We start from the raw sequence: 25,821 nt of genomic DNA on the forward strand, positions 1-25,821 counted from the left end.
GGCCATGCTAAATTCTCCCTCAGTGTACCCCAACAGGCCCCAGAGCGTGGCAACTCTGGGATTTTCACAGTAACTTCATTGCGGTGTTAATGTAAGCCTACTTGTGACAGTAATAAATAAACTGTATTTAAGCTGTTGATCACTTGGATAAGCTTGGCACGACTGTGTCATTTTGGTTTGCATTGCAATTTATTCAATAAGATCGTCATTATTTCATCATGGTGTTTGCCAAACATGGAAAATAAAGGATTAAAAACAGAAAATACTGTAAATGCATGGCAGGAAATATCTGTGATGTGAGAAACAGTTATTTTTTCAGGACCTTAGGACCTTTTGTTAGAATTTAACATTAAAAACTTAACATTGCCACCTCCACTAGACCCACAATTAGTTTGCATACTTGCCCCATTAACATCTCCGTTTGCCTTGCTCCATCAGCATCTTTGGCACAATGGCCTGAATTTTACCACAGGCTTTCGGACCCCACTGTCAGGATCATATGGAGGTCCTGAGCCAACCTTGTTGGCTGCCACTGATCTTGCCATCCATTTAAAGTCAGCGGGTGGTCTCTCACTGCTGTGGGCCCATTCGGAAATCAACAAGATTGAGGCTGGTAAATCCATCCAGAGGGACAGGGAGCACCTCCACTGGATTGAGATCAGCTATGATTGTGTTCTTTCATGACCAAGTTCCGTCAGTGGAACATGGGGCCTCCAGCTATGATAACCCGTGAGGAAACTACCTCTATTGACCTGGAAGCCTGGTAGCAGCAAGCTCACTCTGCTGGTAGGTATCTGATATCTACAAAACAGGTAGGAAAGTAAATTGTGAAGTGGACGTAAGGAAGCTACAAAGGGATGTAGATAGTGAGTTGGCAAAACTCTGGTGAATGGTGTAATTATGGGCAGATGTGAAATTGTCCATTTTATCGGGAAAAATAAAAAAGAAGCTTATTATCTAAATGGTGAGAAATTTCAGAGCTCTGAGGTGCAGATGGATCTAGGTATCCTAGCGCATTAATCACAAAAAGCTTCGATACAGGTACAATAAGTAATTAGAAATGCTCATAAAATATCATTGTTTATTATGAAGGGAATTGATTACAAAAGTAATGAGTCTATGTTTCAGTTATACAGGACATTGGTGAGACTCTATCTGGAATATTATGTACAGTATTGGTTTCCTTATTTAAGGAAAGATGTAAATGTGTTAGAAGCAGTTGAAAGGTTTATTAAACTAATAGCAGGAATGCGCGGGTTGTCTTGTGAGGAAAGGTTGGAGGGATTAGGTTTGGATACACAAGAGTTAAAAGGTGACTTGATTGAAACCTTTAAGATCCTGAGGGGTATTAACAGATTGGATGTGGAGAGGATGTTTCCTCTTGTTCAAGAATCTAAAACTCTGGGTCACTGTTTAAAAATAACTCGCTCATTTAAGACTGAGATGAGGAGAAATGTTTTCTCTGAGGGTCATGAGACTCTGGAACTCCTTCAAAAGGCAGTGGAAGCAGAGTCTTTGAATATTTTTAAGGGAGAATGAGATAGATTTTTGATTGACAAGGGGGTGAAAGGTTATCGGGAGTAGCCAGGAATGTGGGGTTAAAGTTACAATCAGATCAGCCATGATCTTATTGAATGGAGCAGGTTCAAGGGGCTGAGTGGCCTACTCCTGTTCCTAATTCATATGTTCACACTTACAGTGATAACTTATTAAGGAGGCTGAAAAAACTGCTCCTAAAGGAATCTCGGTCATCTCTGTCATGTAGGCAGCCGATCCTCTTCCGTACCCCTCCCTGGGAAACTTCCTCAGAGATGCAAATTTGTTGGGGAACCATCCCGATGCAGAAATCCCTATTTTCCCTGCATCCCCGCCTCCCACCCTGTTCTTCATAACGTGGGGAAAAGCCAGCTTTAATCTGTCTTGTCTACCAACCTATCACTACCACCCTATCTTTGCATTTGTTCTTCCCACCTCCCCAGTCCCAACTCCCTACTCCTGTCTCTGTTACATCCCTAACTGTTTCCAGTTATGATAAAAGGCCCTCAATCTGAAAGGTTAACTGCTGCCCCTCTTCACTGCTGCTGCCTTGATGTGCTCAGCATTTCCAGCATTTCCTTTACTATTTCAAATTTGTAGCATCTGAAATATTTTGTTTTTGAATAGAGAATTAAGTTTTGTTACACACTTCCTTTTCATTTAAAACAATTAACTTTATAGCTGCAAAACCACCTGATTAATAAGATTTATCCCAATTAATGATTTCCTATTAAACAATATTCATTTACTAAACTGGGATGCAAGAGGAACACTGAAGATTAATCTCCTGGAAGAATAATTAGCAAACAACATCCATGTGGAATATATTTACAAATTAAATATTGATACAGACTAATTTTACCAAGTCCCAATTAAAAATATTTTACAATGCCTTGTGTATAGTGGAAGATAAATTACCAGGCTTTGTGGATTTACCAGGTAATCTCGGTCGCTGCTACTCTTTATTTCAGAGGCTTTTGAAAGTCTAACTGATTTTGTTCTCGTGGTCTTTTGAGAACCATTAGTTTTGCTGTAATTACCTTCACAGGGACCTCGGTTAAAGACTGGAAATCAGAATTATTAAATCTAATCTGTTTGATCCACAAAGTTTTACAGCTGTGTTTCTTAAAAATGATTTAAATCTTTTGCTTGCGAAAATTGCCTGGTGGTTTGCATCTGACTTTGGTGTAATTTGTAGTACAGTTTAAAAAGCTTGCAAATGAAAATAAAGTAAAAGCAGAGGAAGCCTTGTGTTTGTATCTCTGATACACCTAAAACTGATATTGTGCTGAAAGTGCACTGAAGCTGTTGTACATCTGAGAGCCTCACCCCATTTTGTAGGTAGAAAGTTAAGTTTATTTATTGTCACAAGTAGACTTACATCAACACTGCAATGAAGTTACTGTGAAAATCCCTGAGTCGCCACACTCTGGCGCCTGTTCGAGTTCACTGAGGGAGAATTTAGCACGGCCAAAGCACCTAACCAGCACGTCTTTTGGACAGTGGGAGGAAACCGGAGCACCTGGAGGAAACCCACGCAGACATGCGCAGAACGTGCAGACTCCGCACAGACAGTGACCCAAACTGGGAATCGAAGCCAGGTCCCTGGCACTGTGAGACAGCAGTGCTAACCTTTGTGCCACCATGCTATGACTAGATATGAATCCGGCTTTTCTCAAGTTTTGGGACAATAGGGTATTAATGAGGTGTGGAGGAATAGTTCCAGCAGTATAGTCATGATATTATCTGCATTTTTAAAAAAACTTTCTGAAATTTAACCTTTCTTTTCGATAATTTTGATGGCCGACGGGTTGTTTGCACAGTGCTATGCTAAGGTACAGAGATGGCATAGTAGACATTCATATGGATCAAAGAGCACTCATTGCTTTGCATGAGCCTCTGACACCTACTATTAGTAACTACACTTCGTGACTGATGTAGCATTGTCAGCACCGCACTGCTAAACTCCTTATGTTTGATCACTTCAATGAATATTTACTTGCAGACCTTTTGCCTTGGTTGGAGAAAGGGGTTCTTATGGCAGTTAGCAGTATAAAAGTTTTGCTTTAATTGAATTCAATTTGGGAAGATATAGACTCCAATGTTTTGAGACTAGTTGTCTCCAACCTGAAAGTGGATATTTCAGTAATTTAGTGAAATGCAATTTGTAACACTAAGTTCCATCACAGAATTGGTAAGGTGCAGAAGGAAGCCATTCAGCTCATCATGCCTGCATTGGCTCTCCAAATGAGCATTATGACTTAGTGCCATTCCCCTACCTTTTCCCCATACCCCTGCACATTGTTTCAATTCAAACAATCATCTAGTGCCGTCTTGAATGCCTCAAATGAACCTGCCTCCACCATACTTCTGGGCAATGTATTCCCATGCAGACCACTCGTTGTGTGCAAAAGTTTTCCCTCACATCACATTCTTTTGCAAATCACTTTAAATCTGTGCCCTCTCGTTTTTGAATATTTTATGAGAGGGAACAATTTCTCCCTGTATACTCTGTCCTGTCCCCTCATGATTTTGAACACCTCAATCAAATCTCCTCTCAGCCGCCTTCTTTCCGAGGAGAACAGTCCCAACCTCTCCAATCAATCCTCATAATTGAGGTTCCATTTTGCCCTACAGAACTTCAAGTTTTAATTGGCAGCATGGAGGCTATAAAATCTTGCATTGATTTTGTCTAATCCAGTTTATCCTTTGACATATTTTCCCTACCCCCATCTTCTTCCTTTTCTTCATGTTGGTTATGATTCCACAGATGAAAGCAGCACTCCTATCCAACCTCTAACTGACTACTATCTTCTGAACCTAGTTACTTAATGTCTGCACGCTCTGCGTTGCAGGCAATCTTGATCCTATCCTCACTCAGGATAAGAATTCCTCTAGTTGCTATGTGCAGTGATATAGTAAATATTTTGAAAGTAGCTACCCTGGCTGTTTCTAACAGGTTTGTGATTTCACTGCGTTTAGTTACCAGAGATATTCTTGCCCTATACATTGTGCTGCTATCCTCTGACACCCAACTTCATGGGACTATGTTTGCATAGGTCATTCCTATCACATCAAACATAGCCAGTGCAATGGATTCCCATCCTTTTTTTTATACATTAAAACAGTGAGCATCCAACTTTGTGGTTAGTATAAATAAGGTGTACATGCATATACTTTGAACAAGGCTCTCTTTGACTAATTGTGCTGTATGAAATGCATTTATGTCATTTGAGTTCATAGTTAAGGTTGGCCTTTAAAGATGGAAAGTGGGCATGTAGGCATCAGCAGTAAGGGATACTGTTCTGAAGTTGAAGCCATCCTATCATGTTGTTTTGCTGGGTTTCACAGTATTTAAGTCAACATTTTTCTCAACTGTCTGCAACAGTGCATGTGAGCATAATTCTTCAGATTTCCTTGTGTGTTTTAACATTTATAAATGTGTTGCTCAGAGAGCCATAAAAACACAAGACTCCAGAACTCAGTTTATAAAAATATCTACACTTTGGGCAGCCTCTTTGTCGATAGATTACTACACCACTTTTGTTTTCATACTTTTACAGGATATCACTAGTCTTCTGCACACCATCTATGAGGTGGTAGATGCATCTGTGAACCACTCGCCGAGTACCAGCAAAACATTGCGCGTGAAGCTAACGGTGACGCCTGATGCCAGCCAAAAAAAGAAAGGCAATCACACAGGCCAAACTGGTAAGAGAAAGACTTCTGTACCAGCCTATTAGCATGCATTTGAAAATGAAAGTTTGTGCAATATGAGTTCCTGGTTCTCTCTGTCTGTACAAATACCTTAACTAGACAGAACTTTGTAAAGATCACATTTTTAACTGGCCAGATATACAGAATCTTCTTAAAAATTCAGATGGGGGGGGAGGGGCATTCAAAAATGGAGATTCTGAAATTTCTCCCCCTATAAAGCTTGAATTAAGCCTTCAAATTGGAAGATTGACAAATGTATGTGATTAAATTAAGTGGCTAAAAGGTAGGGCGTTAAATTGGATATGCCCCAAAAATGGATGTGGGAATCACTATTTGCAATTAACCCAGCACGATGCTTGCAGTGTGCCAAACTTCTGCTGTTTGCTCATTTGGATGAGGTTGCATGCAGCCAGCGTTAACTGAACTATTCATTGTCTGGACACATCAGCAGGGATCCCAAAACCATAAGTTCCCAGTTGTAATAACTCCAGTCAGCTGTAAACGGTGCTTTATTGCACCAAATAAAATAAAACAAAAAACACAAGCCTGTGGTGAACACAACAGGTCCCAACCAGGCCACTGGAATGTTGGACCCACTCAGGGGCCTGCTTGATACAGGGCTCGGTATACGAGCTCCACCTGGTTAGTTAATTACCAATACCCAGGGAGCTCATATTCAACACGTCCTACAGGGAGGTCAATCAGTGATTCCACATGCAAGTCATAGGGGTTATCACACCAGTGCCACTTAAAGCTGGCCTACACCACTTAAAGGGGAGCTGCATTGTGGCTGGAGCAGACGTTGCTAGTCATGCAAGAAATGAATCTGACCTGGCAAAACTGTGAAGGATAGAACAACTAAGAGAGAAAGGGGCTCCAAGGTTCTTGAAAGCTGCCCTGAGAGCCTTGGTGGAGGAGGTGGAATATAGAAGAAATGTCTATGGAAAGTGGTTGAGATGGGGTGTAGTTGGGGAGGTCCTTCAGACACTCTCAGAAGGCAATGGCAGCAGATAACTCTGGAGGTCGTTGCCAGGAGTCAATTACTGAGGACCACAATGCAGTAGTGCAAGAGGCTCAATGACCTCAAACAAGTGGTCAAGGTCAGTGATGCATTTTCAAATGCCATATCCTTAGCCTCAGATACTGCTCAAAGCACCGCCACTCACCAAAATAATCCATATCAGTTAGGATTCATACCTGAAATTCCACTGCTTCAACTCACCCTTACATACTTAACACTGCTGCAAAGCTCACACCCATCTCACAGCTTCCTCATATTGTCAGCTATTTAAAGGTAACAGCCACATCACTGAACAGGTTACACAACACTTACTGACTCACTCTCTTGCAGAACAAGGTAATGAATAGTAAATTGCGGCTACTAGTGTCACACTTTGATGAGATCTTCACAGACAAGTCTTGGCAAAAGAGAGCCACTTAAGTTCCCTGTTCCTCCTTCTCATGCTCCTGCTTCCCAGCTGCTCACCGTGTAGCTGGTGGCAAAGGCTGTCCCCTCATGATGCTGTGGTTGTGTAGCATGAACCAGAGCCCCGTGAATATCAGCATCCTTACTGTCAGGCTACAATGCTCCACCAAGGCAAACCTGGCAGCAGAAGTGTTGTTTCAGCACACCAGTGATCTACTCTCTAACATTTTGTGTGGCAGTATGGCTTTTATTGTTTGCAGACTGACACATCTGTGCGGGTTGCTCAATGGAATCATGAGCCAGGTCATCAGCAGGCAGTCCTTGTTACCTAGTGACATTTTAACCAGCTATGGTGGCACGAATGCAGCTGGCACAGTCAACGGCCACAGAATGAATAGCTAGGATAATGGGCATTGACTTGCATGATTCATTTTATGGTCACTCGCCAGCTGGATGCTGAGTGAGTGAAATCCAGTTTGGTTCCAGTACAAGATAGACTTAAGACATGGCACCTGCAAAATAGTATGCATGTAGTAGATGGCACCTTAATCCATGGGAAACCTACAACCATACTGATGCTACGTGCTTGCCTCCCCTTGCTTGTCTCTGGCAAGGGAAAGAGAGTGAAATGTAGTTGGCTCCAATCTCCCCTCTAATTTCTTTTTGGAATATGTGGGTGATTCATTCATTGCTTTATTTTCCTTTGCTGAAGATTTGTGGGTTGTTGCACAGCTTCCAGGGACCATTGGTTAGCTTTCTTTGAATAGGGGGTCTCTTAAAATGGATGAAAAACTGCAAGCTTTTGTAAATACCTTCAGGTCCAGCCTGCTAGAGGCCAGAGCCATAAAGGTTTATTGCCACAATCGCTTTCACAGCCACTGGCAATGCGGTCCTTGCCTTGCTCTGAGGTTGCAGTTGTGGTTCCATCTGATTGAATATTTCAGATTGATGATATCATTACTTACTAAAGCGAAAACGACCCTCACTTTGTTCTTTGCTGTGGTTCAGGTAAGGGAATTTATTCCTGAACTCCCTGGACAGATATGGCCACTGCTAAGAACTTTTCTCTCTCCCCCCCCCCCCCCCCCCCCCCTCCTTATTCCAGCAGGTTGTCGTGCTCTGCATGGCCCCTGTTCATTCTGCAAGTCATGTTTTATTTCAATTGGAACAGCTGCTAGTACAGCCATGTCTGGGAGTAACTATTTTGTACAGAAGTCTTGAAATCAGCAAAGATCCTTCAGCACCTACCACACCAGTCCCTCTAGACTTTTAAACAGCTATGGAAAGCACCAAATACTTGTAGAGTCACAGCAGCAGTTGGAGGAAATCAGCCGCCAACTTAATTATAATTTGTTGATCCTTTACATAGCATTGGTGAGCAGTACTTCATGTTGGATGTGTGCTTGGTTGTGTCAGGAGAGCGAGCTAACTGGAGTAGTGAGCTCCAATATGGCACCATTGACATCAAGTTAATGTTATACAAAGAACAAAGAAAAGTACAGCACAGAAACAGGTCCTTCAGCCCTCCAAGCCTGCGCCAATCATAATGCCTGCCTAAACTAAAACCATATGCACTTACGGAGTCGTATCTTTCCATTCCCATCCTATTCATGTATTTGCTGTGATTGTAATGAATGGCGGAGCAGGCTCAAAGGGCCAAATGGTCTCCTCCTGCTCCTATTTTCTATGTAACTCTATGTTATGCACTAATTGGTGTCATGATCTCTCTGCACACTTTTTTGGCAAATGTGTGCTAATGCCATCAGCGATGGGGCATGGGGCATGATTCTCCCCACACATGCGCACGCATGGCAGATGCTACTTTAGGGCTCCATCACTGCTTAAAGCACCCAAAAAGAGGTGCTCATCAACCCAATTTCTTATGCATAATTCAGAGCTTAAGGTTGAAAAAGGGCTTGCAAGTGAAGCTGAAGAAGAGATGTGAGCTTTCTTTCTTAGCGCTTGTAAAATAAGCAAGGTACAGTAGCCTTACGGAAAATAATGAATAAGATAAAGTGTTTTACAAGAAAGTTAATTTGTTTTTTTTGCCATTTTCAGAGTAGAATTTCCTTTCTAGTGATTGAAAAGAGCTCATGTATTTGAATTTGTCGTGGAAATCGAGAGATGGTGAGCAAAGTGGTCACTTTTTAAAGAAAACACAGAGCCCTTGATTATTTGCAAGAGAACAGGCCCAGATGGAATGCATCCAAAAGTACTTGAGGAAATGAGATTGGAAGGAAGGCCAGTTGTGGTTGATTTATGTTTCTGAAGCTCATTAGTGCAATGGTAATACCAAATGATCAAAAAATACCTTGTGTTCCAGTTTTGGAAAAAAAGTCAAAAATGTAACCCCTGGATTTATAGGCTTATCAGCATGGTAGGAAAAGCACTGGAGTCTATTATAAAGGAAGCAATTTAAATATACTTAATAACTCAAGGCAATGGCCCCAAGCCTATGAACACTGGGTTATGAACAAACGTATTAAAAAGTCCTTTGAAGACAACTGAATTGATTCAAATGAGAGTACAATACAATACAATGCAATGTAATGGATGTTTTGATATCTAGATTTTTGGAAAGGAGGTTTTTTTTTAAGAAACTTGCAGTCAAAATGGGATAAAAATGAATGTTGTAATGTGGATCTGAGATTGAGTAGGTAATAGAAAGCAATTCATAAAATGAAAAATACAGAGTGAAGAAATGTATGATGCGGCCAAACATCGAAACTGTTAAGCAATGCATGGCAACAGTTGCAATGCTAACTAAATGTATACAGAGTTCGAGAAAATCTATAAGGCCACAGAAGTGAGACTAACGCTACCCAGCTTTACAATGTTTAGGTGAAGTATTGCTTGCAGTTCAAGTTTCCATAATGGTGAAATGGTATGAGGGTAAAGGGTTGAGAAAACTAAAGAAGACTTTCATTTGTATAGTAACATATCACATTTTCAGAACATCTCGAATTACTCTACATCCATCTGATTACTTTTGAAGTGTAAGTAAATGTAGTAACCAATTGCTCACAGCAGGGTCCGTTCAGCTGCAAATGAAATGAATGACTGCTTGATCTGTTTGTGGCCATCCAGATGAGTTTGAAAGAAGGCATCCCTAACAATGTAGCACTCCCTCCATATTGCGATGGAGCTCAACTCTCCTGTCTCACCTGCCACGGGAATTGTAGATGGTCAGGCTGAAATGGTGGGTGAAATGACTGGTACAGGTTCAGGGCCTGCTGCTAGAAGCCACTGTTCCACCCTCCAGTCAATGTTTCTGATTTTAGTTTTGACTTCTCATGCTTGTAAATATTTGATGATAGGAAAAGATGTTGTACTCTGAACTGAACAAGCTAATGCCTTCAATTTCCTACTCCATTTTAGATGTTAACAATTCATGGCAAAAAGCTGAAAATAAGTGTGTGGAGGAGTCAAAGCACATGGAGAAGAAAATCCGTGCTGCCCTTAGGTAAGAAACAGGCCTGAGATTTGTTTTGAGAGAAAATCAATCTTTTGAGATCCTTTCAAGCTGTTAAAGTCACTGGCATTTCTGCAGTGCCCTGTGATTATCATGTAATTATGATTTTTTTAAATATGTCAAAATTCAACACTATTGCTTGATATAGAAATATTCTGACAATGTTAAAGTTGAGGTGTACCAGTGTTTCACAATTTACTTGGATTAACGTAAATATGTACGTTGGATTTTATATCAAACTTATTCATGCCATATTTTGATTTGATGCAAAAAATTGAGATGTAATTTTATGTTTCAAAAAAAAACAATAGAACGTCTTCTGTGGAATGAGTGAACATCAAAAAGTTGCTCTTTTTCAGACGTCAGAACAGTGACCAGCAGAATAACTGCCATCGCCATTGTGTGGATGAGAATATAGAAAGGAGAAACCACTATCTTGACTTGGCAGGGATAGAAAACTACACCTCAAAATTTGGACCAGGTACTAGGATCTATATTAGACCAGATCAATCTGGGGGGTTTTTTGCAGGTGTTATTTCTATGTATTTTAACAGTAATTGCCTCCCCTTAAATATCTCCTTCTTCTATCTTGTAAACGATTTTGGAGCATGATTCCATCGGCATTTTCAGAGCCAATTTCAGGAAGCAGTTGTCATGCAAAGAGTGAGTAGTCTTCTGATTAGTGCAGAGGAGGTTAAAAACTCAAGATTACTTTCAATGTGAAGGTAAATGTGATTGTAGTGAGGGCAGTGCATTAGCTGATCTCCAGTGAAGGTGTGCTCCCTCTTAAGGGCCTAGCTATTTTATTCTGTACATCTCCCAGAATGATTCCTGATCAATATTGATTGGAAGATTTGGAACAAGCTGTATCAAAAACCACTAAAGGTAGAGCAGGCAACAAGATGAAATGAGGGCCTTGGCATTTGAGACCTAAGACCGTAAGTTCTCAACACTAGCAGTGTAAAGACCCTCTTTAATTTATAGACTAATGCAAGTGTTTTATCACACAGGAAAGTAGAAAGAAACTTAAGCAAGGAGTAAAAGGGGTCATGAAAAATCATTGGCCAGCAGGATTAAGGAAAATCCCAAGGCTTTTTATACATCTATAAAGAGCAAGAGGTTAGCCAGAGAGAGGGTTGGCCCACTCAAGGACAGGGGAGGGAATCTATGTATGAGCCAGAGGAAATGGACGAGGTATTAAATGAGTACTTTGCGTCAGTATTCACCAAAGAGAAAGACTTGGTGGATGATGAATCTGGGAAGGGTGTGTAGGTAGTTTGAGTCATGTTGAGATCAAAAAAGAGGAGGTATTGAGGTTCTTGAGAAACATTAAGGTAGACAAGTCCCCAGGGCCTGATGGGATCTGCCACAAAATACTGAGAGAGGCAAGGGAGGAAATTGCTGGGGCCTTGAGAGAAATCTTTGTATCCTCACTGGCTACAGGGGAGGTCCCAAAGGATTGGAGAATAGCCAATGTTGTTCCTTTGTTTAAGAAGGGTAGCAAGAATAATCCAGGTAATTACAGGCCGGTGAGCCTTACATCAGCGGTAGGGAAATTATTGGAGAAGATTCTTCAAGGCAGGATTTACTCCCACTTGGAAATAAGTGGACGTATTAGCGAGAGGCAACATGGTTTTGTGAAGGGGAGGTCATGTCTCACTAACTTGATCGAGTTTTTCGAGGAAGTGATGAAGGTGATCGATGAGGGTAGGGCAGTGGATGTTGTCAACATGGACTTCAGTAAGGTCTTTGGCTAGGTCCCTCATGGCGGATTGGTGCAGAAGGTGAAGTCGCATGGGATCAGAGATGAACTGGCAAGGTGGATACAGAACTGGCTTGGTCATAGAAGACAGAGGGTAGTAGTGGAAGGGTGTGTTTCAGAATGGAGGGCTGTGACAAGTGGCGTTCCTCAGGGATCAGTGCTGTTCATAATATATATTTGGAAGAAAATGTAACTGATTTGATTAAGTTTGCGGATGACACAAAGGTTGGTGGATTTGCGGATAGCGATGAGGACTATCAGAGGATACAGCAGGATATAGATCGGTTGGAGACTTGGGCGGAGAGATGGCAGATGGAGTTTAATCCGGACAAATGTGAGGTAATGCATTTTGGAAGGTTTAATAAAGATAGGAAATATACAATAAATGACAGAACCCTTAAGAGTATTGATAGGCAGAGGGATCTGGGTGTACAGGTGCACAGGTCACTGAAAGTAGCAACGCAGGTGGAGAAGGTAGTCGAGAAGGCATACGGCATGCTTGCCTTCATCAGTCGGGGCATTGAGTTTAACAATTGGCAAGTCATGTTGCAGCTTTTTAGAACCTTAGTTAGGCCGCGCTTGGAATATAGTGTTCAATTCTGGTCGCTACACTACCAGAAGGATGTGGAGGCTTTGGAGATGGTGCAGAAAAGATTTACCAGGATCTTGCCTGGCATGGAGGGCATTAGCTATGAGGAGAGGTTGGAGAAACTTGGTTTGTTCTCACTGGAACGACGGAGGTTGAGGGGCGACCTGATAGAAGTTTACAAGATTATGAGGGGCATGGACAGAGTGGATAGTCAGAAGCTTTTTCCCAGGGTGGAAGAGTCAATTACTAGGTGCGCGGGGCAAGGTATAAAAGAGATGTACGAGGCAAGTTTTTTACACAGAGGGTGGTGAGTGCCTGGAACTTGCTGCCGGGGGAGGTAGTAGAAGCAGATACGATAGTGAGTTTTGAGGGATGTCTGGACAAATACATGAATAGGATGGGAATAGAGGGATATGGTCCCTGGAAGGCTAGGGTGTTTTAGTTCAGTCGGGCAGCATGGTTGGTGCAGGCGTGGAGGACCGAAAGCCCTGTTTCGGTGCTGTAATTTTCTTTGTTCTTTTCACAGGCTCACCTCCAGTGGCTTCTAGGAAGGAAAATCATGTGAAGGTTTCTTATCATGCCAGATCCCGTTCCCACGATCCTGAGATCATGCACAGTCACCACAGGAGATCTCAAACTATGGATCCAGGACACAGTCATCTTAACCATTCTTCATACACCAGGATGATTGAATTACAGCAAAGACTACGCAATCAGGACACCAGCAAGCACTTAGTTAAATCACCCAAAACGCTGAGCAAAAATATGATGGCTTCAGTCCCAGCTGGGAAGGTCAGCAAGAGCAAACCTTCACAGAGTCCCTACATGCCACTGAGCTCCACTCCTGTGGTAGTCAGCCCAAATATTCCATATCTGCCCATGCAACTTGGTCAACAGCATCAGCAGAGTCACAAGAAACACAAGCAAAGGTCTAAGGACAACCATCAAGTATATAAAGCCTTCCAGCCCCCTTCAAGAGTAGTTGAGCAAGAGCATGTGAGGGATTTGCCATCTCTTGTGCTGTATGAAGGCCATGTTGGTCGGATTGTTCAGAGACATGAACATCACCACCACCATGAACATCATCACCACTACCATCACTTCTACCAGACATGAGCAGAGAAGACCAGGGTACTCTCTAAGAACTTAAAACCACATTATCCAATTTGAAGGAGCGATTTCAGGCTGGATTTTGTGACCTTTGGTCTATACAGTATTGTTGATATTAATTATTGAATGCTAAGTTCATTACTTTGACAGTGAATAATAATGACATGAAGTGAAACTAAAAGACTTTTGAACAGCTGGCTACCTCTAGTGTTAATTCAGATTTTATTTTCTTTAACCTATAAAATGTGCCACAGGGGGTTTTTCTGTTCTGCATACTTGTAACCTTTCTGTGTTGTCCAGAGTTATCATTTATGTTTCTGTAATTGAATTATTTTCTGTATTAAGATTCACACATTTGCCAACTCTACAGTCATTAGAATACTGTAGTTTTAATTCTTCCTTCTGGAGTCAATTTTTTTTCTACATTTTTGAGAGGAAGCCTAAAGGAAAGAAACGCTGCTAAGTGTTCTGAAAGATACGTGCCATTCTCAGTGCGTTTTTTTGTTTCTTAGTTTATTTGGTTGTTTGAATTCAGTGCTTTCTGGTGAAAAGTTGTTGATTTGAATGTTTTGTTACTGAACACGTATTTGAGTTCTTTTGGAATATCCAAGAGAGTGGCATATCTCTCAGTTGACCTTATTCTGACTGCATACATAGGTGGAGTGAATTGATTAGGCAAAACTGTGCATGTAATTTTCAAAACTCTCTGCACTAGTTAAGTGTACTGTACTGCAGATCAGATACTTACAATCTTAAGTTCTTGGGTGTAATCACTTGTATGCATTTGAGAAATGCGCACAGTGTGAAGCCTAAGAATGTGTACGTATGCAATTAAACCCAATGTTATAGCACTCAAGTTCTGTCACTCCTGTCCCACCAACTGGACAAACTCGGTCACCGCACCAGTTGACTTCTGTGCCACGGGACTGAGTGACACAGAAGGTGCAATGCTCTGCACACATTTTCAGAGAGGTTGGCAAGTATATATTGTATCTCAGGTGCATTTTCTTTTAAAACTGTGGTTTGGAGGATTTTTTTTTTTGCAATACGAGTCTCTTCGGAAAGGAATGACGGTGATGGACTTCTTCGTGAATGGTGCACAGGGAAGATGGGGCATGACTTGGTGCAACCGACTCCATGTTTGAAGTAGTGTCTCTAAATCTTATTGAAATAACACAGAAGTTCATCAATGAAGATACCTCACCCATGATGGTGACATGCAGGATCCTATTGGGAGTTAGTTGTGGTGAGTCTTTTGCACAAATGGAAGAAGGCCTGGAATGAGTGAGATATCCAATTTATTCTATGGCCAGCATCTACTACAGAGGAATTCTAAAATACTACATGCTGCTGCTGACTATTAAATGTTCAGCCCCTTTCACACAGTAATAAATGTGTCACTGTAAAACACCATTTTTGCTCCAGGAAAAGATCGGTAATAAAATTCAGTGGTTGTATTCAGATAGGAAACGTGTTACCAGAGACAAATTTGATCAGTATTTTGGATTGGCCTTTAGCTCAGTAAAATTTACCAAATTTCTACTGCTCTTGCTGGTTGGTTTACATTTAGATTTTAGAACTGTACTGTCTCAGTTGTGATAAATGAATGATATTTCTTGTATTATGCAGTTAAAAAAAGCTCACAATCGCTGCTTTTCAATCATGTGACAGACTATTGTTACTGGCAAAATCACGTGATATATTTCCAACCGTGATTGGATTATGGGAGTTTGTCCATTTAAGGTTATCTCATGGGAGTTTTTCAGCGTCTTTCTTTTCACAAATAAATAATATTCCATTCACGGCCAAAATTCTTGATCTAGACTACTTGCATGGTACATTATTAAAACCATCCCTGTCTGGCAATACTAGTTATATGGTGAGAACATTTACCTTGAAATGGACAACACACGACCCAATGCATTCTGTAAGCAAAGTACTCTAGCCTATTTATTTTGAACTTTACACATGCTCTAAGATCACGTCCTCACAAGGGGTAACAATATAACGAATGGAACTATGCTACTGGTCTTGCAACCGTAACAGTCTTTGCATCAGCTGTGTATCACTGTACCCTCACCCACCACAAGTGAAATCACAATACCTGTTGTGCTAGTTGATTGTATTAATGTTCTGGAATGGCCAAAGATGATACAATGCTCTGGGGTATTCGGAAAGGGAGCAAGGATTGCATCGAATGTGTTCTCACAAACATCAATGCCTTCATTTATTAAATCACTTCCATGATATAGGACAAGAAACCCCCCACAATGTTGCTGTCTGTTCAGACACCCTCTTCAAATAAAACTACACATGTATTATACAGAGTTACACACAGGTTGCGTATGTATGTTGCCCTATTTGTACATTATTCTAAAGGTATCAGAAGGTAAATTGCTGTGTGAATTGGGCTTTACACTTCACATCTGTGAAAAACACGTCCGATTTCTATAGGCGTGAAAGGACAGTCCCATGGGCAGTGAAATCGCCAGACACGAACCATAGAAGAAAATGTTAAGAATGTACTGTTTTATTTACAACTGCGTCCTTGAAGAAAGCGTTCTAAATAGGTTTCAAGGATCCTTTGGAGATTTATTAAGGAATTAAGGAGGCCATGAACTTTTTCATTTGTATGGACTTAGACATACCTTGATGTTATAAACACTGCTTGTGTAGCAGTCTTTCCCTTCTAAGTATACTTAGTATTTATAAAATATATATTGGACTGAAAATGACACATGTCTGCTAAGCATATTGGCTTTTTGTGTCCTAGTGTTTTAATTATTCGTAACCCTGTGTTAACAAACCAAGTCTAATGCAATCCTGTCTCCACCACTAGTATATCTTACACATTTGTGTACATTCCCAACGTGCGTAATGTTTTCTGACAGCCATGTAAAAGAACAGTATTTAAATCTGTATTGACTACATATTGTACCATTCGGTTGTAATACTACTTGTGTAACACAGTTCATAATGTTCCCTTCTGAAAGCAATTTTTTTTTTGCAGTATCCCTTTAATTGAATATATCTTTCAGTATTTTGTATAGTATATATAGATGGTTTTGATTAAATGCTTTATTTATTTAATAGTAAACTGTGCCAACGGAAACCCCTTTTCATTAAAGGTAAACTAGTCAAATATATCAACAAAACTTGTGTCCCTGAGACTAATTATTTGACAGTGTTCAACAGTACTTCACTCTGGGCCCTTAGGAGCCAGTAATTTCTGATCTATATGCCTGCCTGCTATTTTAGCAATTCTGTGGAACCTCATGCGATCCCATGAGAAACATTGCATGCACAGTCACAAAAGTGTTTACATTATTCATCTTGCAAAAAATGTTGGACATTTGGAGGGGAGGACTGCAAGTTAATTAAAAAGAAATTACTAATAATTGTGGTTACTAAGAACATCGTAGCAATTTTGTAGATTTACAATTTGGATGCTGGTTATTCGTTATTACTTACTGCATTCGTTTTTAAAAATACTTTAAATTTGCTATGTTTTGAGAAGAATCATAGAATGGAATCCCTACAGTACAGAAGGAGGCCATTCAGCCCATCAGGTCTGCACCGACTCTCCACCAGAGCATCTTACCAAGGTCCATCCCCATTCTATCCCTGTAACTCCACTTATTTACCTCACTAATCCCCCTAATTGACACATCTTGGGATACGAAGGGGAAATTTAGTATAGCCAACCCTCCTAACTTGCGCATCTTTGGACTGTGGGAGGAAACCCACACAGACAATGGGAGAATGTGCAAACTCCACACAGACAGTGACCCAAGGCTGGAATTGAAGCCGGGTCCACAGTGCTGTGCCGCCCTTAAAGAGTTGAAGGGAACTTTGTATAAATGATATGAAATTAATTATCAATGTGCTTATTGTTCCAAATTGGCTTTTTTGAGTGCAACCACTTGCTCCAATCGAAGATCCGAAAATATGGAATCTCGCAACCAACTGTAACCCTAGCTGCCCATTGCTTTGTGTCTTTACAACTGACTGACTTGTAACGGTTAGTTAATGCACAGATTATCATTGGTAAATGTGAAATTGTGTTGTAAGTGAAAAGGAACAACATTGCAGAAAAATGATTGTGTTGAGATATTGTTTACAAAAGTATAACTTACAAACTGTACATGGCGATTAAGTAATACATTCTTTGGCATCTGTAAATAAATTATAATCAGTTAAAGCTCTTGAGAACTTGAGTTATCAGGTTCATTTAAGTATTAAAGAGTGACCATTTAATTACCACGGGTAATATAACTAAACATTAGAGAAAATTATTTTGCTACTGTTTAAAAAAAATATAGCCATTACAGCATAAAAGCAAATACTGTTGCTACAAAAATAATTAAGTTTTTAATTGTTCTTGTTTACTTTTGTCTACTTCTGTTTTGAAGAACATCTTTAGTAAATGCCAGTGACTTCAGGAAAACTGACTGGAGAGAATACTGAGACTGAAGGTTCCTGTTCTAGTAGGAATGAGTTTTCGAGGATATTAATCTCACTATTCTTCAAACCAATTCCCCAATATTGGCAGCATATGTATTTAACAGACCTTTAATGGACATTGGACAAAAGAATTCCTGATGTTGCAACTTAGCCACCAACAAGTGATTATACATTTTTAATTAATGAGTGAAGTAGGACCCATCTTGCAAGAAGGTTATGAATTTGGCTGGCTGTTCAGTCTATGACAGGATCTTTCTCATCACCTGGAACTTTCTATTGTCTATATAGAGTGAAACGGACTCGCTTGTTATACAGTCTTACTGTATATGAACCAAATGAATTGTATCTTGTAGATATGGTAAATCCACAACACAAGTAGTATAGAACAAAGAACAGTACAGCACAGGAACAGGCCCTTTGGCCCACTAAGCCTCGTCAATCACGTTCTATCTAGGTCGAACACCTGTATCTCTCTATTTCCCACTTGTTCATGTATCTATCCAGATAAGTTTTAAATGTCGCTAATATGTTTCCCTCAACCAGCTCACTTGGTAGTGCATTCCAGGACCCCACCACCCTCTGTGTAAAAAGTCTTCCCCACACACCTCTACTGAACCTTTCCCCCCTTATCTTGAACTTGTGCCCCCTTGTAATTGTCACTTCGGCTCTGGGAAAAAGCTGTTCACCTTATCTATGCCCCTCATAATTTTATGAACTTCTATCAGGTCGCCCCTCAGCCTTTGTCTTTCCAGGTAGAACAATCCCAATTTATTCAATCTCTCCTCACAGCTAATACTCTCCATACCAGGCAACATCCTGGTAAACCTTTCCCTCCAAAGCCTCCACATCCTTCTGGTAGTGTGGTGACCAGAATTTGACACAGTATTCCAAATGTGGCCTAACCAACATTTTATATAACATCATAGAATCCTACAGTCAGAAGGAGGCCATTTGGCCCATCGAGTCTGCACCAACTACAATCCCACCCAGGTCCTATTCCCATAACTCCAAGCATTTACCCTAGCTAGCCCCCCTGACACAAAGGGGCAATTTAGCATAGCCAATCCATCTAACCCGCACATCTTTGGACTGTGGAAGGAAACCGGAGCACCCGGAAGTAACCCACGCTGATACGGGGAGAACGTGCAAACTCCACACAGATGGTGACCCAAGCTGGGATTTGAACCCGAGGCCTAACTTTTATACACAATGCCTTGGCCGATGAATGCAAGCATGCGATATGCTTTCTTCACCACCTTTTCCACCCTTGCCACTTTTAAGGATCTGTGGATCTGTATGCCCAGATCGCTCTGTCTGACTTTGCTCCTGATGGTTCTGCCATTTATTTTATAGCTCCCACCTGAATTGGACCTACCAAAACGCAGCACTTCACATTTGTTTGGATTAAATTCCATCTGTCATTTCTCCGCCCAATTTTTCAGCCTATCTATATCCTGATGTATTGTCTGACAATCTTCATCACTATCCGCAACTCCAGCAAACTTAGTATCATCCGCAAACTTATTAATCAGACCAGCCATGTTTTCTTCCAAGTCATTTATATATATTACAAACAACAGAGGTCCCAACACTGATCCCTGCGGAACACCACTAGTTACTGACCTCCATTCAGAAAAACACCTTTCCTCCGCTACCCTCTGACTTCTATGGCCAAGCCAGTTCTGAATCCATCTAGCTAGCTCATTCTTGATCCTGTGTGATTTAACCTTTTGCATCAGCCTGCCATGGGGGACCTTGTCAAATGCTTTACTAAAGCCCATGTAGACAACATCCACAGCCCTTCCCTTGTCAATCATTTTGGTCACCTCCTCAAAAGCTTAGTTAAATTAGTGAGACAAGAACAAAGAACAATACAGCACAGGAACAGGCCCTTCGGCCCTCCAAGCCCATGCCGCTCCCTGGTCCAAACTAGACCATTCTTTTGTATCCCTCCATTCCCACTCCGTTCATATGGCTATCTAGATAAGTCTTAAACGTTCCCAGTGTGCCCGCCTCCACCACCTTGCCTGGCAGCGCATTCCAGGCCCCCACCACCCTCTGTGTAAAATATGTCCTTCTGATATCTGTGTTAAACCTCCCCCCCTTCACCTTGAACCTATGACCCCTCGTGAACGTCACCACCGACCTGGGGAAAAGCTTCCCCCGTGCAAAATCGTGCTGTCTGTCGCTAACAAGACCATTCAGTTCCAAATATGTATCGATCCTATTCCTAAGAATAGGAATCAAAATCAGAATCAAACTCACTGGCCTATAATTACCCGGGTTATCATAGAAACCCTACAGAGCAGAAGGAGGCCATTTGGCCTATCTAGTCTTCACTGACAACAATCCCACCCAGGTCCTATTCCCGTAACTCTACATATTTACCCTGCTAATCCCTCTAACATACACATCCTGGGACACTAAGGGGCAATTTAGCATGGCCAATCAACCTAACCTGCAAATCTTGGGACTGTGGGAGGAAACTGGAGCACCTGGAGGAAACCCATGCAGACACGGGGAGAATGTGCAGTCCTTTCTACCCTTCTTAAATAATGAGACAACATTGGCTATCCTCCAATCCTCCGTGGCCAACGAGGAAACAAAGATTCCTATTATCGGCCCAACAATTTTCTCTCTTGTCTCCCTCAGTAATCTGGGATAGATGGCATCTGCCCTGGGGATTTATCTACGTTAATGCTTTTTAATGCACCTAACACTTCCTCTCTCATAATGATGACTTGCTCTGGAGGGTTTACATACCCCTCCGAGGCATCATCAATCAATGTGTCCCTCTCCTTTGTGAATACCGATGCCAAGTATTCATTAAGAGTCACACCCACTTCCTTTGGTTCGACATATAATTTCCCTCTGTCCTTGAGATCAACTCTTTCTCTAGCTACCCACTTGTTCCTAATATATGTGTAAAATGCTTTGGGATTCTCCTTAATCTTGCCTGCCAAGGACATTTCGTGACCCCCTTTTGCCCTCCTGACTCCCTGTTTGAGTTCTTTTCTACTTTCCCTGTATTTTTCAAATGCTTCATCTGTTTTTAGTTGCCTAGACCAGGGGTCTCCAAACTTTTCAGTACGAGGGCCACATCGTATATTTTACACATGTTCGGGGGCCAAAGAAAAAAATTAGTTTTATAAATGAATGAATAAATTAAAATGAATGAATAAGTTTTATTTGGATCATCTTTGTAATCAGCATGATATGATTCAGAACAAAAGAGAAATGTGACAATTACAAAGAAACAATGCCGTGCTTACACTGAAAAATGATATATAATGAGTAAACATGTCAAACATTAGCAAATCCTCTGTCAAAATAATCAATTACTTAACTGCAGATGAGAAAAGCAGGCTATTTTAAAATTAATTTTATTTACTGAAATTTTACAAATGTTTACTTGAAATGAGAATTTGCCCAATTTTGTGGCACACAATACGAAAAATAAACACGCCTCAAGAAAGAACTTCAGTAAAACAAAGCAAAGAAATTCAAAATAAACTTGAACCATTAATAAAGGTTGAACAAAAGTAAATTCAGTCTGCACCTTTCAACACAATTCTGGCAATTGGAGTTTTCAATCGTAACCAACAAATCATGAAGTTTTGCACAAGATTAATGTGAATGATGGAGCTGCTTTTTTAATTTCAAAATATTGCTGAACTGAGGTTTCAAGCTTGAAATTTTTGAAAATGTTTGTTCACACAGGTACGTTGTACCAAAAACTGATACAACTCCACAAGCAAATCATTTCAAATTTGGAAACTGCTCAGGCTGCAAAGATTTATAAAATTGGATCAGATTTCCTTTATACTTGTCTTTCAGCATGTCATCTGATTGGAGATCAATAATTTCCATTTGAAACTGACTTGGGAGTGTTTCAAGATTGCAGCCAAATGGATTTTGAAACAGCTTTATTTCATCTGTGTTTCCATCAAGATCAGAAAATCATTCCTGAAATTGTTTTTGCAAGTCCTTAATGATTTCTATTGCAAATGAAGAAGGAAATTCTGCTTCATTTTCTTCATGAAATTTTTCACAACATGGAAAATGAACCAAGTTATGAACTTTCAGCTGTCCTTGAAATAGCATCAGTTTTGCCCTGAATGCCTTGGCATGCACAAATAGATCACAAATCAAATTTGTTTCACCTTGCAACTTCAGATTCAATTGATTCATATGGCCCGTCATGTCTGCAAAAAATGCCAATTTCCAAAGCCAGTCGGTGTTTGATAAAAGTGGTTCGGGTCGATTCTTCTCTGTGAGAAAGGAATCAATTTCCTCTCTGAGCTGAAAGAGCCGTGATAGAACCTTTCCACAACTGAGCCATCGAACTGCTGTATAATAAGGCAAGTCACCAAACTCAGAATCAGTTTCTTTCAGAAAATCACGAAACTGGCGATGATTAAGCCTGTGAGATCGAATGAAATTCACTGTTGAAACAACAGGTTTCAGAACGCAAGACATATCCATATATTTTCCGCACAATGCTTGTTGATGGATAATGCAATGCAGAAACATGGGCTTTGAGAATCCACCAACCTCACAAGCTTTTGTGATTTGTCCAACCAAACCTTTCTTCACCCCAGACATGTTCTTTCCTCCATCAATTGTCACGCATTGCAGTTTATTCCACTCCAGGTTATATTCTAACACAGTTTTTTGCAATTCTTTGAAGATGTCTTCTCCAGTTACTGTGCTGTGCATGCTATGCACTGATGCTAATTCTTGTGTCACATTAAATTCACTGTCGACGCCACGGATGAATACTAGGAGTTGTGATGTGTCACATACATCAGTCGATTCATCAAGTCCGAGAGAATACAACTGAAAATTTCTTGCTTTGTCTGCAATTTGATGAGATATATTGCTTCCTATATCCTCAATTCTACGAGCAACAGTATTTGGCGCAAGACTGATGATTTTGAACAGATTTGCTTTTTCTGGACATAACTCTTCCACTGCTTCCATTACACACTCTTTGATGAGATCTCCATCGGTGAATGGCTTTCCTCTTTTAGCCACACATAAGCTAGTTTGTAACTGGCCCTGGTTAAAGCTTCATTTTCAGTTATCTTCTGCGTAAAAAAAGCTTGTTGGGAAAGCAACCTGCGTTGCATTGATTCAAATTTTTCCGAACGCTGTATTCCTGTGAATTGGGAATAACTTCGTTCATGTTTGGTCTCATAGTGCCGACGTACATTGTACTTCTTCAAAACTGTAACAGTTTCGTTGCATATGACACACAAGGCTTTATCACCTGCTTGTACAAAGAAGTACTTTACACCCCATTCTTCATTAAACAGGCAGCACTCACTGTCCACTTTTATCTTTTTTCCTTCCATAACTGAATTGGTCTGAATTGCCGCCATCATTGTCATTGTTCTCGCTCATTTCAGACAGATGGAGCTTACGGATTTGATAAAGCAGCTGTCACTCAGTCAATGCAGAGTGGCAATTGGATAACAGATGTCTCAATTGCTGATTCGATTAATGAACTGTCAGTCACAGGACGGCAGCTCTGATTGGACAATAGGCTGGTAAAGAGGGCGGGGATTCCCATGGGTCCATCAGACACCGCTTGAAATGGCAGCAAATGTCCGGCCTGTGGCTTCCGTCCCCGCGTCCGGATCCTGAGTCAGCGGCAGGGTTCCAGACGCAGGAGTGTTTTCGGCAGCGGGAATCCCATCCCGCCTGAAGAAGGGAAAGGGTTAATTTTTTTTTTGTACTCAATGTATTTTGTGCCTAAAAGGTTGAACTTTGTACCTGGAATGTATCATAAACATAACCCTTCCTTATGGCTAGTCTCCCTTTTGTTTATATTGCTCCTGGTAGTAGTATAAGCCATTTGTTCATGTCTTTCATCTTTAACTTTTGGTAGCACAAGCCATTTGTTCTTGTTTTCATCTTTTACTTTTAGTAGTATAAGCCATTTGTTCATGGTTCCCTTGCTTGCTTATCTCATTCTGATAAAACGGACAGTTAAATGTAGATGTAGGCTTGTGTATGATTTAAACAAAGGAAGCAGCTACCAAATGGTAGAGTGCGAGAATGGCCGTTTGAAGGAGGACTCCCACTGGGACAGCTGCAATCGCACACAGTCACTTCAAAGGAAAAGCTGCGGGAAGAGCAGGGGACCAGAGGTGGCACCTTGACTGCAACGACCAGGAGAATTGTGCTTTATGACCCAAGGATACCAGATAGTCTCTAACCATGATCCAGAGACTATCAGAAGCTGTTAAAGGAACTATAATTTATGATCAAGGACTGTTAACTGGACTTTGTTTTATGGCTTGTATTGGGAACTCTGATGTATACGTATCCACGCTTCTTGTGTTCAGAGAGAACTTTGGCTTCCACTTTCAAGGGGTCAGGTTCTCCCTCAAGCTTGTGTGAATAAAGCCTGACTGTATGTTGACTCATACCAGCCTCAAGAGGTATATTTACCGACTTCACCACCCCACTGGCTGTGGGCCAGATGTTAGCCCGCTGCGGGCCGGATGTGGCCCACGGGCCGTAGTTTGGAGACCCCCTGACCTAGACCTTATGTATGCATCCTTTTTCTTTTTGACTAGACTTGCAATTTCCCTGGTCATCCACGGTTCCTGAATCCTGTCTTTCCTGGCCTTCCTTTTCACAGGCACATGCCTGTCCTGCACTCTGATCAACTGCCCCTTAAAAGACTCCCACATGCCAGATGTAGATTTACCCTCAAACAGCCTCTCCCAAACAACAGCCTCCAAATCCTGCCTAATCCCGTTGTAGTTAGCCTTCCCCCAGTTTAGCACCTTAACTCTAGGACAATACTTGTCCCTTTCCATGAGTATCCAAAAACTTACAGAATAATGGTCACTGTTCGCCGCTCCAACGTTGATGACCTGGCCAGGCTCATTCCCTTGTACCAGGTTCAGTATAGCCCTCTCTCTAGTTGGACTATCTACATTTTGTTCCAAAAAGTCTTTCAGGACACATTTAACAAATTCCTCACCATCCAGACCCCTAAACCAGGGGGCAACAACGGTTGGGCGTGAGCTGAAAGAAAAGTGGCAGAGCATGAAGAAAAGGGGACATGTTCTCTCTCTGACCCCAAAAACCTAAGGGATTTCCAGTCAATATGAGGAAAATTAAAGTCTCCCACTACAACAACCCTATTATTTCTACATCTGTCCAGAATCTGCTCACATATCCGTTCTTCAACTTCCTGTGGGTTGTTGGAAGGCCTGTAGTACCTGCCTATAGTGACTGCCTTCTTCCTGTTTCTGTGCTCTACACTCAGTGTCTCATTACATGATTCTTCCAAGGTGTCCACCCTCTGTACAGCTGTAATATGTTCCCTAACCAGTATTGCAACTCCCCCACCTCCTTTGCCTTCCCTTCTGTCTCACATAAAACACCTATATCCTGGAACATTTAGCTGCCAGTCCTGTCCCTCTTTTAACCAAGTCTCCATTACTGCAACCACATCCAAGCTCCACGCATGAATCAAGGCTCCAAGTTCATCTGTCTTACCGCTTATACTCCTTGCATTGAAGCAGATGCACTCCAGGCCTCCAAGCCCACTGAGTTAAATCTCACGGGATAAAAGGTGAGCTAGCTGGATGGGTGGAGAACTGGCTTAGCCATAGAAGACAGAGGGTAACAGTGGAGGGGTCTTTTTTTCCGGTTGGAGGTCTGTGACTAGTGGTGTTCCGCAGGGCGCTGTACTGGGACCTCTGCTGTTTGTGATATATATA

General features: G+C 41.2%; 1 protein-coding gene across 2 annotated transcripts in view; it reads left to right on the top strand.

Moving 5' to 3' along the window:
* Positions 1–16,760, top strand: part of nkd1 (NKD inhibitor of WNT signaling pathway 1) — a 106,846-nt gene extending 90,086 nt beyond the window's left edge. For both annotated transcript variants that reach the window (XM_078210869.1, XM_078210870.1), the window contains 4 exons: positions 5,100–5,247; positions 10,058–10,142; positions 10,511–10,632; positions 13,029–16,760. In XM_078210869.1, coding sequence (XP_078066995.1) covers positions 5,100–5,247; positions 10,058–10,142; positions 10,511–10,632; positions 13,029–13,618 — 945 coding nt within the window. In that variant the 3' untranslated portion in view covers positions 13,619–16,760. The remainder of the gene's footprint in view (positions 1–5,099; positions 5,248–10,057; positions 10,143–10,510; positions 10,633–13,028) is intronic.
* The last annotated feature ends 9,061 nt before the right edge of the window (positions 16,761–25,821 follow it).

The sequence above is a fragment of the Mustelus asterias genome, chromosome 4, assembly GCF_964213995.1.
Source record: "Mustelus asterias chromosome 4, sMusAst1.hap1.1, whole genome shotgun sequence".
NCBI classification, from domain to species: Eukaryota; Metazoa; Chordata; class Chondrichthyes; order Carcharhiniformes; family Triakidae; genus Mustelus; species Mustelus asterias.